The sequence below is a fragment of the Ruditapes philippinarum genome, unplaced genomic scaffold (assembly GCF_026571515.1).
Source record: "Ruditapes philippinarum isolate M1 unplaced genomic scaffold, ASM2657151v2 ctg3716_1_1_1_1, whole genome shotgun sequence".
Taxonomy (NCBI): Eukaryota; Metazoa; Mollusca; class Bivalvia; order Venerida; family Veneridae; genus Ruditapes; species Ruditapes philippinarum.
In genome coordinates, this window is record NW_026862329.1 from 33474 (window position 1) to 51173 (window position 17700).

A 17700-nucleotide genomic window follows, 5' to 3' on the forward strand; every position below is an offset into this window, starting at 1 on the left:
CACTCTTCCATAATAACCGCTGTAGGCTTATGATCGATGTTTTGAAATTCAAAACTTCGCTTAGATATATATATGTTGTATTCTGCTTATGTCGTTGCTAGGGAGATTGAACGATTGCTTGCAATAACTATTTCCGTTCATGAACAACCTCAATCAAACCGAGGTCCTATAACATTTTCAATTTTGCTGTTTTGGACATTCTTTTGGGATTCTGTTTTTGACTTATAAGCTGTAGATCTATCTTCAATAATACTGCTCATGTATTTACAGATTAGATAAGATATGATCACAATTTTACTTATCCTTATCTTTTAGAATCAAAGCTTTATCCAATATTCGTAAAATTTTTAAAAAGAAAATCTCACCCAGAGAATGACGAAGTAAAATGAGCTTCAAATTCCGCGCGCTTTTTAACTACTAGAAAATCAAAAGGTATCCGCACAAACCGGAAGCTCAATTATGATTGAGAAAGTAAAGGATTAAAACCTTTTTTTGTCATTTTATGTATAAGACACTGTCAAAATCATCGTTTGAGAAAAACATGGATGAAGAATCAGAATATGTAAGATTACGATAGACTGTTATTTCATATTTAAATGCTCACTGAATCCAAAGTTATTCTTTACCTCTTCAGAAAAAAAGTGGGTGGGGTATTAATATTTGGTATTGACATTGGAGCATGTTCGTTTAAACAGGTATGTATATTAACAGATACCTGGTTTATACTTACATTGGCACTGCTTTTTGTCATGACATTGAACAAAACACTTTGAAATTTATTCCAATTACGCAATATCATTAGGTCTAGGCCCCAATTTGGAAAACAAAATTGGGGAAAATATGCAGTTTATTTATCACTGGGTCCCCTAAATTACACTAAGTCCTGAAAAAAGCAAATTAAGAATAAGAAAAAATAAAAAAGTAAATTTTATGTATCTCTTAAATGTCTCGCACAGTAACTCCCTATTGGAAACGTGTACACCTTTTGTCCACTTAAATTTCCAGAGTTTGTCTATTAAATGGTTCCATTAGAGTATGTCATTGTTTAGAACTGTTCACCTTTGAGGCTAGATAGCTCAGTCAGCACTCGCCAAAGTTGCGGAACGCTATTACGAGGGTCCCAGTTCTAGTCCCGATCAGGCTGCACATTTTTCTCACCCTGTGACATTTGGCGCCCATCATGGGGCCGTGACTGCATAAAACTCAAAGTTTTATTCACATTGCTTTGTAACTCAGTGAAATTCGGGGACGAATTTACATATAGCAGGGAAGTTTGTCAGAATTGTTCACTATTTAGGGGGAAAAATTTGTAAGCGGCCAGATAGCTCACTTGGTAGAGCCGTGGAACAGTATTCTGATGGTCCCGGGTTCAAGTCAGTCAGGCTGCACATTTTTCTCACCCTGTGACATTTGGCGCCTATGATTGAATATAGCTCAGAGTTTAATTCACATTGCTCTGTAACTCTGTAAAATTCAAGGTCAAATTTCAATACAGCAGGGGAGTATGTCACAGTTAAGAACTGTTCACTTATGAGGGCAGAAGATGTGTAAGGGCCGGGATAGCTCATTTTGTAGAGCCGCAGAACAGTGTAGGGTGGGTCCGGGGTTCGAGTCCTGGTCAAGCTGCACATTTTTCTCACCCTGTGACATTTGGCGCCCAACAGGCCATAATTGAATATATAGCTCAGAGTTTCATAATGATCTGTAACTCTGTGAAATTCAAGGTCAAATTTTAATATACATGTAGCAGGGCAGTATATCATGGTTCAGAACTGTTCACTATTTAGGGAAGAAGATGTGTAATCACACAGATAAACCACATTGGGTGCCAAATATCACAGGGTGAGAAAAAGTGTACCCTGACTGGGACTCAAACCTGGGGGTGTTTGGACTTTACACCTCCTGGATGTTTCACCCCTGGATGTTTCACCCTCAAAACCCTGGTCTTTTCACCTCCACTTTTTAAATTTGATAAATATATGAAATAAATACCATTATGGGTTATAATATTATATATAATATAACACATACTTGCAAACAATTACATTCATGATATAAAGAAGATTTTTTGACATAAATATAGTGAAATTTCCCTGGAAAAATAATTATAAATATGAGTTCTGAAAGAATTATCAGCTATAAGTCTACATGTATATATTATTTCATTTTTTTTTGTTATCCAAAAATTAAATACCATAAAAAATATTGATTAATTAAAATATGTTTTTATATAACAGAAATATTAGAAGTGTGAAAGAATACCGTACTGCAGCTCTACCGACTGAGCTATCCAGTCGCTTACACATCTTCTCCCCTAAATAGTGAACACTTCTACCATGACAAGTATATTTCAACATCTTTTAAGTTTTCTATGACATTTATACTGAACTGTATTTTTCAGACAGGCCGCAGAAGTATAATCACAAGTTTGCCATCAGACTATAGTGATGTTCAGCCAAGAAGTTATGACCCAGATTTTATCTCGTCAATCAGTAACAAGATGCAGGTTCCTGACTCCATACCAGTCATGAATGGAGACACCGAGTTCAATACAAGGCGGAGCGCTGGATGGGGAAATAGGGAAGAAGAAGAAATGAGAAGGCATGAGATGAATGTTCCTGAAAGAATTTTACTTGCAGGTGATTTTAATTTTAATTGTTGATTACAAGGATTACACAGGATGTTTATGATTTCTCATTTTGATAATTCTGGGAAGTCAAAGGCCCGGGACTGCAAAGCGGGCTTGCTCGGCTATAGACTACATGTGTATATTTAAAAGAAAATCAAATAAAAAACAATTCAAAAATATATAGAATTCAATTTCTATCAGGAAAATTTTCAGTGTCAGTTCTAGTTGTGCGCCACTATTGTTAATGTAACTCAATAAAAATAGAAGCAGTATTCTGATAACGGAACAATCGCAACTTTTAGGATTAATAATAATTGTTGAGTGTTCCGAGTGAAAACTGAAGCGGTGCATGAAATACCGAATGACACCTTTAAATTGGAAAAATGAAAGGATTTTTTTACATGTACCAACGTTTGCCTAATTTCATATAAGTTTATTGACTTGAATAGCTCTGGCATTTTCCAAAAATAGTTGGAAACAGACCTGTTAGTCCAAGAAATTGTCACTGTGTAAATGTAATAGCTCAGGCCTTTTCCTAGCTATTTTGGGAAAAATAACCATGCCCAGTTTGGGAAATTTTGCATCGTAAAATTGCTTAATTGGGAAAAATATATGGGAAAAAATCTAAATGCAAATTAAATTCTAGGGGATAAATGCATGATGTTAAAGAACTTTCAACTTTCCTGAAACACCTGCTTGTCATTGTAGGAGTGATTTAATTTTCTCAAATATATTGAAAAATGTATATATTGATCATCAGATGTACATAGTAACTACTTTAAAAGTTAATTAAAGTTTGTTAAATGAATAGTACATTGCAATATTTACTTCTCCTACAGGTGGCGGTGCACATATTGGGACCAAACCCGAAATAAGGGGACTGAATTTTGATGATGATATTCCGAGGGGCGGATACCATGGCACTGGCGGGTTACAGACACCACCAAGAACATTAACTCTAGATGAACCATATGGGTCACTTGAAAGAGGAGAATCAATGGAAGATCAAGAAGAATTAGTTCATAATCATGTACCAAATGGGTATGACTACCAGTTTAAGTAATTAAGCTTTTTTATGTTCAATTTTAATATAACAAAATACTGATAATTGCAACACAGTCTCTTTGTAAATGTAGAGTAAACATGTTTTCATTTTACACAAAAGAGATATATCATGTTTAAAATTCTACACTATAGGTGGTCACAATATGAATGTAGAGTGTCATAGAAAAAACTGGCAGTTTTTTTGTTTTTTTTTGCTTTTTACTTTACTTTACTTGTCCTGTAATAGTTAATGTTTATTCAATCTTTGATTCAAATTAAACATTAAACATATTTAGTAAGAATTTCATAGATTTCAGTAAATTTCTGTGAGTAAAATATTTTATGCAAGGATGAGTATACATGTATCTTTAAGGTTTTCAGACTGATAACTTTTGGAAAAGTTGAACTTAAAACTGTGAAACTGTCATCCTTAAATATTTGTAGATTGATAGAAGTTTTAAAAAAAAAGCAAAAAAACTCTGTATAGAATTTTGTAACTGATTTAAGTCTATCCAAGGGAACTGCATGGCTGAGTAGCAACTGTTTAGTTTACTTATAAACATGATACATCATAACACTTGCCCATCACTGCCAAGGGTTTGAATCTGTCTAGAATTCTTAAATGTTTTATGTACGAAAGCTTTCCAGTCAGGTTACAGATATTTTGTCATTTAACTCATGTTTTTGCTCATTTCTGAATCAGTGTACAAAGGGGAATAATCTAAGGCCCTTGGCTATTTGTAAATGCTAAAAACCTGCCTTATGACCGTTACCTTGTCATTATGGCATTAAACGTAGCACATTTATAGAAATTTAATGATACACTATCAATAAATATAAAGATATATTGTACATTTGTACACTAGCGTTTTGTAGGGGTTTTTGTTTTAAATGCTCTAATATTTTAAAATTGTGTAAATATAATGCATTTAAATGTCACAATGAATCATTTCTTTCTACAAATTTTAGGACGATGGCAATAAAGGAGGTATACACCCCGGTGTCCAACTCCGACTCTATGATGATTAGTGAAGAAGAGACAATCCAGCTGCGTAATCAGGTAAATACTTTAAATCCGCTCGCTTAGCAACCGATTTGTGATCGAGGGTGGTTGCTGGTTCAATTCTTTGACAAGGGGACATTACTCTGTGACAAGTAATTTCAGGTATTGAGTCTGATAATCTGATAATAATTTCTTCTCGCCTTTGAATTTGAAATCATGTGGGAATAAGTAGAAAAAAATCACTTGCTGAAAAATTGGTTATTACTGGTTTGTTATGTAGGCAAGTCGGTTAAGTGTACTGGTCATCGATTTATAACAGGAAAGTCGGTTAGGTGGATTGGTCTTCGAGTTGAAACCAAAAAATGGGTTTAAATAAAATCATCACAGCAACACCCTTTGGTAGACAAAGATTGTGGTTGTTGATAGATGTTATTCTAGAGAATTTCACTAAAGCCTTAGCGTTTTCAAACCACTTACCCCTCACCGCTGTGGGTTCGAGTCCTAACAGGGACTTTGGATTATTTCATGTGAGGAAGCTATCCAGCTAGCTTACGGAATGTAGGTGGTTCTACTCAGGTGCCCGTTCATGCCTGAAATAATGCACGGACGGGCACCTAAGGTCTTCCTCCACCAGTAAAGCTGGAACGTCACCATTATGACCTATAATGTTTCAGTGTAACTTAAAACCCAATTAAGCAAAAAAACAAACAATAAAACGTTAAATTTATTTTAGTTTGGGAAGATTTGATTTTATATGGATCTCCCAATTTCTACATAAGTCAGTCCCTATATTCTCAGTTTAGTAATAATATATTTTTATTTCCTTAATATTGCTGTTTTAATGATATGGATGATGGCACAATCAGTTGTATGTAATGCCCAGGTTTTCGCACAGCCTATATGGACAGGTGTAAATTTTTGAAATTCACTATATAAATATCATAGAGACATGTTAAGAAATGCTTCAGATGAAAATGGACATGTAAGTCAAAATCAGATTTTGCTGGCCCTGCAGTGAAGTTTGGATGAAAAGAAATTTCAAAGAATGTGTATAATCTTAGAATATACTTGTATACAAGGTGTAATGTCAATTTAGCTCAACCTTTTCAAAGAAAATAAATAGGGGTATTATTACAGTCATGTTGGTCAAATTATTGAATTTTGGTTAAGTTGTCATAATTTTGTTCACTTATTTATCTAAGGATTTGATTCATACATGCACAACACTTGTGACCAAACGGACATGTGAAATAATTTGATAATTAAATTTAGATATGATCTTGGCCTTTAAATAACCTTGACCAGATGAATGAATTTTGCTTATATTTTCTTTGTCATTTATTTATGGAAATAAATACTTGGACAAAACAACAAGTCTGACTAGACACTGACAGCCCTATTTAAATAACAGTAAAAGGAAAAACTTAAAAAATATTTCTTTAGTTTTCTTTTTAAATATTTGTTTAAACCATGTACATGTATTTGTTTGCTTTTAGAAAAAGTAATAAAAAAAGTTCAGCATTGTCCCTCACCTGACAGTGTCTCTTGTTATCCCCCGCCGAAAAATTTCGGCGGAGGATATAGAAATAGTCTCCGTCCGTCCGACCTTCCGTCCGTCCTTCCATCCGACATTTTTGTCCGGAGCATATCTCTAAAAGTATTTGAGTTATCAACTTGAAACTTCATAGGTAGATAGACCTCATTGAGGAGGAGTGCAGTGCACAAGAATGATAACTCTACCTTGCATGATTTTTGAGTTATTGCCCTTTGTTATTTTTCAAAATTGATTTTTGTTAGAGCATAACTCCAAAAGCCTATGAGATATTAACATGAAACTTCATAGGTGCATAGATCTCACTCAGGAGGTGTGCAGTGCACAAGAATGATAACTCTACCTTTCATAATTTTTGAGTAATTGCCCTTTGTTATTTTTCATACCTAATTTTTCACCTGAGTGGAGCATAACTCAAAAAGTGTTTGAGATATCAACATGAAATGTCATAGGTGGATAGATCTTATTGAGGAGGAATGTTGTGCGCAAGAATGATAACTCTTCCCTATACAATTTTTGAGTTATTGCCCTTTTTTTCATGCTATTTTGTCCAGAGCTTATCTCAAAAAGTATTTGAGGTATCAACTTGAAACTTCAAATGTGGATGGATCTCATTGAGGAGGAGTGCAGTGCTTAAGAATGATAACTCTACCCTGCATTATTTTTGAGTTATTGCCCTTTGTTATTTTTCAAAATTAATTTTTGTCCAGAGCATAACTCAAAAAGCCTTTGAGATATCAAAATGAAACTTCATAGGTGCATAGATGTCACTCAGGAGGTGTGCACTGCACAAGAATGATAACTCTACCTTTTATAATTTTTGAGTTATTGCCCTTTGTTCTTTTTCATACTTAATTTTTCAATTCAATTTTTTTCTCAAAAAGTATTTGAGGTATCAACTTGAAACTTCATAGGTGGATAGATTTTACTGAGGAGGGATGCAGCACACAAGAATGATAACCTACCCTGCATTATTTTTCAGTAATTGCCCTTTGTTATTTGCAGCCATCAGTATTCACATAGGTTTCAAATCTTTAATCACTATAGCCATCAGTTTTCATTACCAAAAGACCTCTTAAAATGGAATTATTCCGCTCTACTACATATACATTCTTCCAATGAGCAAACACATTCGGCGGGGGATGGCCATGTTGACATGGCTCTTGTTTATACTAAATATGTTAATTTGTATTTCCAGCTGACAAAGTTACACAGACGTTTGACGAAAATAGAGAAGCAGCAAGATGTGCAAGCCACGCGGGAGAAGCTCTTATACTCGGCTGCTTTCGGCTACATGATGTTGAAATTCTGTTACTGGTTCTTCCGGAGCAAATGACAACTAATGTCGGTCAGACCGTCTGCTGGACCGAAACTCTTAAACATTCACACACTCTCGTTACTATATATTATGATTGTGATATATTATAGGAAGAAGATTATGGAAGGCCGTAAACGCCTTCCGTCATTTTTGAATTATCTGAAATACATATGGGAATGGTTTATGCCTAGTACGGAAAAAAATATGCATAAATATTAACTGAGTTAAGACTGTGTATGTATGATGTAAAGTATAGTCACACCTGTAAAAACAGACCAACTCTGGTTAAAGGCCACTCCACAAAAAAAAACTGTTGATTGAGAACTACTTTTTAGCTCGACTTTTCTATGAAAAGGGGAGCTATCCTACTCGCCCCGGCGTCGGCGTCGGCGTCACACCTTGGTTAAGTTTTTCGTACCACCCCACTTTATTTCAGAAGTATTACAAGTATGGCTTTGAAACTTACCATACTTGTTCACCATCATAACCTCCATCTACAGACAAGAGTACATAACTCTGTCAAGGTTTTTGACAGAATTATGGCCCTTTTTTGACTTAGAAAGTGTATTGAGCTTGGTTAAGTTTTTTGTACCACCTCACTTTATTTCAAAACCATTGGAGGTATTGCTTTGAAACTGACCATACTTGTTTACCATCACGACCTTCATCAACAGACAAGAGGACATAACTCTGTCAAGGTTTTTGACAGAATTATGCCCCTTTTTGACTTAGAAAATACATTGAATATGGGTAAAATCCACTTATTGCCTTAACCCTTTGAGATATTGCTTTGAAACTTTTAATGCTATTTCACATCATTACCCCCATCTGTACGCAAGAGAAGGTAACTCTGTCAAGGATTTGTTTTAAAAATTAAGGCCTTTTATCGACTTAGAATCTTGGTTAAGTTTTTAGTACCAGTCCACTTTTTGACTGAACTGTTTGAGATATTAATTTGAAAGTTGGAATACTTGTTTACAATCATGATTCCCAAACATGTCCAATATACTAAATATCTTAATGCTCATGGCCATTGTTCACTTTAAAAATACAGAGATTCTTGTATTGCCTTTTACTGCAAAAACTTTTTTTATTGGCAAGCAATAAAAAAGTCGAGCGCGCTGTCTTACGGACAGCTCTTGTTACTTCTCTTTTTGATTGTTTATATTTTAAATTGACCTTTTGTTGGTGACCTTTTGTCAACAAATTGAAAAAAAGAATGAGATTAACACTGGTTAAAGACCACAAAAAAAATAAAACCTTTTCAATTGAGACTACCATTTGTTGGTGACCTTTTGTCAACAAATTGCCTATGACTGGACAGGGCTTTAAATAGAAACAATGTTGACTATACTGCTATAACAGATATTAAATTTTAGTGAATTTTCGACATGACTTTCTGAAACAGTAGGTATTTTCAAGAGTCTTTTTATCATTAACAAAATTTTAGTCAATTAATTTAAAGATGCTCATTAATAGATTATTAGTAATGTATTTTGTAAGTTACATACATTTATGCTTCAATTGGTATCAATTTTTTTTTCTTTTTGTACTTTGATTTTGATTGTTTTTGACAAGCTGTGTAAATAGAGAAGAATAGATTTAAGTTCATTATTACTTACCTTTGTGTATTGTTTGTGAACAGAGTCAAGTATGTTTTTGTTAAAAAAAATCAAGTTTATACAATTTTTCTTTTCTTTTTGCATCAGTGTAGGTGAAATTGTGGTAAATTTTTTTTCTTCTTTAAATCAGTCAATCGTCAATATTGAAAGAGAGAGGCTTGTTTCTGATGAATGAGTTCAAGATATTATATAGATTTCTTTTCTGGTCTTTAGAGGTTTTTGGTTTTATTGAAAATGATTGCAGAGATGTCATGTATGTATATAAGTGCTAGAACATGATAACTTTTAAATATTTCTTGCTAAATGACCTTTAAATCTTGGCAAAAAGTCAACTGCTGAAGTAGGGAGTTAAGATATGTACTTGTTTTGGCCAACTGTTTGCATATTTCAACTTCGAATAAAAAAAAAGAAGTATTTTTCCTTGCATTTAAATGTTACATTAAATATGTTGTTTTTTTACATTGTATAGAAGTAGAAATTATTTTTCATATACAACCAACCATTTTGCATTTCGTTTTTGATTTTCTGTTGAGAATGGTTTGTTGTTATGGAAAATTTCGTTTTTTTCTTTCACGATTATTGATATATAAATACATGTATTAATGACTTAGGTTTTTTGTTTGAAATTCTTCTTCTGTTAAATCCCCTCGGAGGGATGTAGACAGTGATGTAGATATGTGATAACATTGTAGATTAAGATAGTGTGTTAATAATGACCAATTTGAGATTTTGTTATGTAAAAATCATGTGACTGATTCTTTTTATTTTGCTTGTTTTTTAGAGTGAATTGATATTTTTTAAGTTGGTCAAAATGAGGTGCCTTGCAAACGGTACTTACAGTCCACTTGAATTACCAAAAAAAAAGAGGTTAAAATTGGTAATTAATTGCATTTAACTTGTAAAGTATTACTTGAAGTTTGAATCCAATTTACTTTCCTTAAAATATTTCTGCATATTGCTGAAGTTTAATTTTCTTGAAATATTTTGGCTTATCTGGAGGCATGCAGCTTTAAGTAAAACCCAGTTATTAATTAAAAGTCTGTCCGATTGCATTATAGGGAGAGCATTGGATTTGAAATCAATGGGTAGCTGGTTCTATCCTCTGGCAAGGGGTAAATTTTTGGTGACAGTTGATCATGGACATTAAATCTAATAGTTATTTGTCTCTCACCTTGTGTGGGGAAAAGTTGTCTGCCCTTTGAGGAGAAATTGGTTGTTACAAGTTAGTCATATAGGAAAGCTGGTACGGTGGACTAATTGTGAAGATGTGACCATTATATATAATTGGCGTAATTAAGCTTTCCTTTTTGGTATATGTCTAAAAATATGCGATATAAAGGGGATTAGCCTAGACAAGCTGTTTGAAATGAAAGTACAGGAAAACTGTGTTTGTGTTTGATATGAATACTAATTTCAAGTGTCTGGGCTACATGTAATTTTGTCTTTTATTTTATTACATTACAGATTAAGTAATTATTTCGATTAAAGAGACTCCACCAAGTTTTTTTTTTGACATGACGAGACTGAAAAATTTTCGAGATGAATTTTCGATTTGATGTAGGTGAAAATAGCACAAAAGTACTATTTCAGTTTATTATATACTTACAAATGAAATATTGAGAAATATTGATGAAATAAAATGCGTATTTTCATTTTCCGTATTTTCACTGTAAAAATTTATTTTTCACTGCAGTGAAACATATTTTCCGTATTTTCACTGGTGTCTTGCCGGACTACTTTTTTTAAAATTCTGCCAGTACACAAAATTTAAGGGAAAGTCTTTCAAATTTTAATGTCAAAAAAGAGAAAAATGTATATAATAAACAGAAAATTCAAGTTTTGTATATAAATACATGATTTATTTTCATCTTGTGGCATGAAAATTACCATATTTCACTCGTGGCTACCGCCACTCATGAAATATTTATTTTCATTCCACTCGATAAAAATAAATCATGTATTTATAGACAAAACTTGAATATCCTCTATTTATTTCGGAGTGTATATTTCTTAATCATTTTTTGCATATATTTCTGTTTTAAGAACTCCAGCTGATCTATGTAAGAAATACAGATTTTAGGTTTCTAGATCTCAGTCGAGTACTTTTAAGTTCTAGATAAAAGTTTATCTTTAATAGAAGGCCAATTTTGCTCCATAGAATTTGCTCATGGGGCTATGATACTTGTAAGTTAGTATAAATAACATGTTTTTTGATAAAGGCTCTGAATAAAAAAACAACAGATTTTTCATTTATTGGCTGCAAAATTTCTTCACATTTCCTTGCATAGTAGTATTAACTGATCTTCAATCAAAATAAGTAGTGTACAGAATCATTACTACTTTAATACAGATGATTAGAGAAGTTCATATCTAGTTAGTAGTGGCTGCTTTACTATGATAAATTGCTGCTTATCTTGAAAAAAAAACAAAATTTTTTTTTTCAGTTATGTCAATGTTTATTTAATTTTTTGTAAATATACATCTGAACCGTTTGCAATTGTTTCTTTTTTATTTGATAAATTGGGAGTAATTAAACATGACCTACTCAACCAGGCTTCACTTTGTTGTCTCTTTGTATTTTCTAAATCCATCAGGCTTCGGGGTGCATCCTTTCGCCCCCTAGGTTTGGTCTCAAGAGTTTCATTGGTCAGTTTAAATAATGTGCAAATTTCTAACCAATCAAATGCCAAAGTATGAGCTTTCGAACATTTTTCTAAAAATCTCTGAACCCTGTTTGTTTGATTTTACTTATGGTGCAAGCACCAACACAGTATAAGGTCATATGGCGCTGACACTGGAAAGATGATTTTTGCTAACCTCAAGTGTTACAAACTTCAAAGCAACACGAGGAGTCAAAACCACCTCACCTGCCAGAGCCTAGAGATGCATAGACTTCAGTTATTCAGACCCATTTAGTCACCTCTTATAATCACCATTGTTGGAACCCAGTGAAGCTTTGAATACTTGTCCATCATCTCAGTTTGTAGACCAGTCTCCTTTTATACAGAGTCTTCTTTTTTAACTAATTAGAGTTCTGAAAATTTTCTGCAGAAGGTCTATTGTGTTCTTTTGGTGTTTTTGAGCTCAGCTGTCACAAAGTGACAGGGTGAGCTTTTGTGATCGCTTTTCGTCCGGCGTCCGTTCGTAAACTTTTGCTTTAAATGACATCTCCTCATAAACCACTGAGCCAATTTCATCCAAACTTCACAGGAATGTTCCTTTGGTGGTCACCTTTAAAAATTGTTCAAAGAATTTAAATCCATGCAGAACTCTGGTTGCCATGGCAACCGAAAGAAAAATCTTTAAATATCTTCTTTTAAACAACCCTAAGAGCTAGAGCTTAGATATTTTGCATGAAACATCTTCTAATGAGTGTCTACCAAGTTTGTTCAAATAAAAGCCCTGGGGTCAAAATTGGCCCCGCCCCAGGGGGTCATTGATTTTCTCTATATGCATATAGTAAAAACTTAAAAAATCTTCTTTTAAAGAACTGTAAGAGCTAGAGCTTAGATATTTGGCATGAAACATCTTCTAGTGAATGTCTACCAAGTTTGTTCAAATAAAAGCCCTGGGGTCAAAATTGGCCCCGCCGCAGGGGGTCATTGATTTTCCCTATATGCATATAGTAAAAACTTAAAAATCTTCTTTTAAAGAACCCAAAGCGCTAGAGCTAAGATATTTGGCATGAAACATCTTCTAGTGAATGTCTACCAAGTATGTTCAAATAAAAGCCCTGGGGTCAAAACTGGCCCGCCGGGGGGGTCATTGATTTTCCGTATATGTGTATAGCAAAAACTTAAAAAACTTCTTTGAAAAAATCCAAATAGCTAGATTTTAGATATTAAGCATGAAACATCTTTAAGTAAATATCTACAAAGTTTGTTCAAATAAAAGCCCGGGGGTTAAAACTGGCCCTGCCCCAGGGGTGTCATTGTTTTTAACTATATGTGTATAGTAAAAACTTAAAAAATCTTCTTTTAAAAAAACCCAATGAGCTAGAACTTAGATGTTTAGCATGAAACATCTTCTTATGGGTGTCTACCAAGTCTGTTCAAATAAACAAATAAAAACCCTTGGGTAAAAATTGGCCAATGGGGTGGGGGGCTATATACAGGTGAGCGACCTCAGGGCCATCATGGCCCTCTTGTTTTGGGTTTGCAGGCAAGAATTTAAATAATTTCTCACAAAGGCATCACGCTGTACTCTTATTTGCAATACGATTTGATGTACAAGTATACCCGTCTTTTCCATTTTGGTATTCATCTGGGTTTTAAATCATATTTCAATGTTTTCCCTTTTTTTTCTGAAGCAGCAAAAAAAGCAAATGGAAAATTCTTTAAATTTCCATTCTCCAAGGGACAAAACTCATATACGGAGCATGCCATCGAGAGTTAGTTCCCTTACACAAGACAGAAAACTGGTCCAACTTCATTTTCCAATAATATCTTTTGGTTTACTTTTGAAAAATGATTAAAGCTCATTATAGTGTTTGCTAGGAATCTTGTTTAATTTGCCTAACAAATGATGCCTAAAAACTCGATTGAAGCAGTGCTCAATTTACAATTGATTCACCAATCAAGTTGACCTTTTCTTAGCACAGTGGGTAACAGTTTGGAATACAACAACAGGGTTCGATTCCCGGCTATACTGGGATCCTTTATATTTACCGAACAATCAGTTTACCGGACAAAATTCTATTCCTGTCGTATAGTGCTTAACTTTTGTCTCGATTCAAAAGTCATCCGGTCTGAATAGCAAACGCACCTTTAATTTTGAAGTTAATAACAACAAAGCCACTCTCATTTAAATCTTGTTGATTCAGTTCTTTATTAACTTACATGCCCCTTTGTTTACTTTTTTGTTTCCTGACCAGGTCATAAGGGGGAATAATGTCTTTTGCGCATGCCGGAATATTGAGGCCTTTAATGGGTTATTTTGTTTAAATCTTCTGTTCTCGAAGATATCAATCGAAAAGTAGCATTAGTTGAATTTCGGGGTGGAGTTGAATTTTCAGGAAGCTGGAAGACAAAAATTTAAAAAAAAACAACAACAACACTAAATGAATTTTATGCTTAAGTTATTTTTCGAGTAAGCTCAAAGATCGATATTCATGGTTTGGAATTCGACTTGAAGTGGCAGCTCGAGGTACCTTGTTAAGTAATTCGGAATAGGAAGGTTAATTCCTCGTGCTCGTGAGCAATACAAGAACATACTGAGGAAAAATTGCAGAATCTGAATGTGTTTGACTGAGTATTTGTTAAAAACATTCTGAGAATACAGAATGTATCCCGCGTTTCCTCTGCCATCTTAGTCAAAACATAAAAATTACGAATTGTGAAAATAAAGATACAATGTATATGTAATTAAGTATGGTAACACACTTTTTGTATCTATTATGTCAAATTACTCATTGCATTGAGTGTATTCAGGATAAGGGAAATGGTGCTAGATATGAATTTAAATTGTACATATAACGATTCTACTTTTCAATAGTTTCATGTACTGTTTTACTGCTTAGAACAATTCTGAAATTTCGGCTTATTTTTGATGATCTTGAATTCTGACTAATGTAATGAATTTATGTATACCGTATATCAAATAGAGAAAGCCCAACAAGGCAAAATTGAAAATGTTGCAGGCTCGGTTTGATATAGCCTGCTCATGGACAATAATGGAAAGTGCAAGTTACCGTCCACGCCCCCTAGCACCGGCTTAAGTAGCCGAATTCATCACTTAATCTTGGTCATGGTGAAATTTTGAATTTAGAAACATCCGCAGATGTGTTCATACGGCGGTTATCATGGAACCTTCAATGTGACACTTCTGTGCCATTCCATCAAAAGCGGCGTATTGTCCCCAAGTATTTGAGAATAAAGAGCATTCGCAAATATCTGACTCAGGACGCCACAAAAATCCTAGTATTGTCGCTTGTAATCTCACATTTGGATTATTGCAACGCTATATTGTTTGGCATTTCAGAAAGTGAGTTACAGAAATTACAGCGTATCCAGAATAAATTATGTGCGCTAAACTTGTTTTGCAACGCGGAAAATATGATAGTTCCAAAGACTCTTTGTTGGAACTGCATTGGTTACCAATTAAAGCTAGGATCAATTTTAAAATACTATGTACAATGTATAACTGTTTTATGGGCAATGCTCCGGTTTATCTAACAGAACTGTTACACAAGCCTGTCATAAAAAGACCAAATCTCAGATCTGTTGATAATATGGATTATTGTTTTGCTGTCCCCTTTAACAAAAGGAAAACATTTAACGACAGAAGTTTTAGTACCGTTGGTCCAACTCTCTGGAATAAATTGCCTCTGTATATAAGACAGTCTTCGACTTTGGACATGTTCAAGAAAAATGTCAAAACCTACTATTTTAGAGATTTTTACGCATTGTTTTAAGATTGTGATGGGGCTGTAAACTGATAGAGATGTGGAAATGTGTTTGAAATTTTACTGAAATAACCATTAATTTTTATTTTCTTTTAAATTATTTTTTATTGTTATTTTTTATAACTATTCTTTCTTTTTTTAAAGTTTTTAATACTTTATATTTTACACGGCTGATATCTTTAACATATTTTTTTGTAGTTCATTTGCCATGCATATGTGTTGTTTTTTTTTATCTATATGTACATACTTTTATTATCCTTTTGTACAACGCCATTGAATATGTATATAGAAATAGGCGTTTAATTAAATAGAACAGTTTCAGTTTCAAGTAAAAGAATGGCAATGCGTGTGCCCTAAACGAGAAAACAATGGGCGAAACTAAAGAAAATGGAATTTTGTAAGGGGAGCAGAGGTTATGAAGCCCGCATATCACAGATTTATCAGAAAATGGACTGAACAAAATCAGAAATTGCAAAATATTTATTGTATGTATAGATATGAAAGAAGTTTGTAGATTTGTATCAGTGAATGTTATTTTTTTCTATTGCAAAAGCTATATATTAAAATTTGTATAGTTTTACGGTATTTAAAATACAATTACAAATAATTGATTAACAAAATAATAAAAATTACACATTTCATCCAATTCATCAATGGAAAAGCATATGACATTACAAATCTATAAATTTTTACCAGTTTCAGCATACAAGAACTTTCAATAAACGATTTCAAGTTTACTATTAAGTAACAACTAATATTACAACTATACTGTAATGTATGTTATCAGTTAGGGAAATATTTTACTTAAGCAAGAAGATGTTTCGCAGGGTTTTTATGGTCATGCATGTGAAAAATTAGTGTACATTCATACAACCTTTCAGCTTACAGTGACCTCTCTTACAAAACAGACTATACAATAATATTACCACAGTTAGGCAAATAAACGACAACACAAGAGTTAGGCAAATACCAACCAAATTCAACATAACACGGATGATACAATATACTAGTGATACACAGAAAACGATACACGGGTTACATATACATGAATATGATTTTAAGTTACATGTTTCAGAGTGTTAACTTGAAAACTTACAACGGTTTACAGAGATTTACTGTTCCTGAGTTTCTTTCAAATACTTGTTTCAGATGTAAATGTTGAACTGTTATTAACATTCATACTTTTCACACACAAAGATTCAAATGTTTCATTAAGATACTTTATACTTTTATATATATGAATGTTCAAGTATTGGTGTACATCTCTACATGTACTTTTCACATATAAATGGTAGTTTCATTTCACAAGGGAGATCATTCCATTCGCCCTTTTTATTGACCAGTGTCTGCATGCAGTCTTCCTCCCAAGCAAGTCTGTCTGGTTGTGTTGGTAACCAGTAGTTAAAGTGTACTTGGGTGTGACTTGAACTCCATTTGAAAACTCCCTCACTTTGTAGATCATCAGCTCCTACCCAGAATCCAGCCCATCTATCTGTATCCCAATTACGATAGGATTTAGCTTTTGATAAAACAAAGTTCAATTCATCCATGTCCCTGTATTCCACAAGTTTTGCTTGGTTATTTCTACACCACTTTCGAGCTTGGAACCAATCGACTTCTTCTTTCATCAATATGTAACAGGAGTTCATATAAGGGAACCAACCAGATTGACAATGTTTTGGTTTGCTGATCTTGGCTGTCAATGTCTTAGCTGCCAATGCCTCATATTTTTTCAATAAGATTTCATACTTCTGTGTTAAGCTATCAGTTTTTTCTATACATTTGTTTGATGTTTCTTGGAAGTGCTGCAGAGCATTATTTAGAATGTTTATTCCATTTTTATTCATTGCTAGTTTTGATCCAATATATTTGTCAAAGTCCTGAAGGTTTGAAATCTGAGAATCGATGTTGTCAATATGATTCCAAACTGATTGAAGATTTACTTCTGAGCTTATATTAGACACAGCAGTTGCAGAAATCATTGAAATACACAGGAAAACAACGGCAAGGGTAAGTTTAATCTCCATGTTTATTTTATTCTCTGGTTAACAAATGACCTTTTTCATATGAAACTTGACATGTGTGCGGCAAGACTCAAAAAGATATTAAACAAAATTCTATATTATTAT

At 33.5% G+C, this 17700-nt stretch overlaps 3 protein-coding genes across 4 annotated transcripts in view; 1 reads left to right on the top strand and 2 right to left on the bottom strand.

Moving 5' to 3' along the window:
• LOC132718663 (meiotic recombination protein REC114-like) overlaps positions 1-425 on the bottom strand; it is a 26043-nt gene extending 25618 nt beyond the window's left edge. The window contains exon 1 of the mRNA XM_060702379.1: positions 366-425. The gene's annotated coding sequence lies outside the window, so the exon portion shown is untranslated. The remainder of the gene's footprint in view (positions 1-365) is intronic.
• On the top strand, positions 424-11660 carry LOC132718659 (uncharacterized). 2 transcript variants are annotated; one of them, XM_060702376.1, is made up of 5 exons: positions 424-562; positions 2402-2639; positions 3469-3688; positions 4643-4733; positions 7427-11660. In XM_060702376.1, exons 1-5 carry the CDS (start codon positions 503-505, stop codon positions 7562-7564), a joined length of 747 nt encoding a protein of 248 aa, XP_060558359.1. In that variant the 5' UTR covers positions 424-502; the 3' UTR covers positions 7565-11660. The 2 variants fall into 2 exon arrangements, with proteins under 2 accessions (XP_060558359.1, XP_060558360.1); XM_060702377.1 differs by having other exon boundaries at positions 3469-3670.
• A 4376-nt stretch (positions 11661-16036) lies between these two features.
• On the bottom strand, positions 16037-17700 carry LOC132718658 (aggrecan core protein-like). Its single transcript, XM_060702375.1, has one exon. It carries the CDS (start codon positions 17596-17598, stop codon positions 16837-16839), a length of 762 nt encoding a protein of 253 aa, XP_060558358.1. The 5' UTR covers positions 17599-17700; the 3' UTR covers positions 16037-16836.

What these genes read in the sequence shown, in the direction of transcription:
- LOC132718658 (XM_060702375.1), bottom strand. Translation starts at nt 17,598, where the DNA reads ATGGAGATTAAACTTACCCTTGCCGTTGTTTTCCTGTGTATTTCAATG.
- LOC132718659 (XM_060702376.1), top strand. Translation starts at nt 503, where the DNA reads ATGTATAAGACACTGTCAAAATCATCGTTTGAGAAAAACATGGATGAA. An exon ending in TGAAAGAATTTTACTTGCAG is followed by an intron (nt 2,640 to 3,468) that starts GTGATTTTAATT and finishes CTTCTCCTACAG; the next exon opens with GTGGCGGTGCACATATTGGG. An exon ending in CAATCCAGCTGCGTAATCAG is followed by an intron (nt 4,734 to 7,426) that starts GTAAATACTTTA and finishes TTGTATTTCCAG; the next exon opens with CTGACAAAGTTACACAGACG.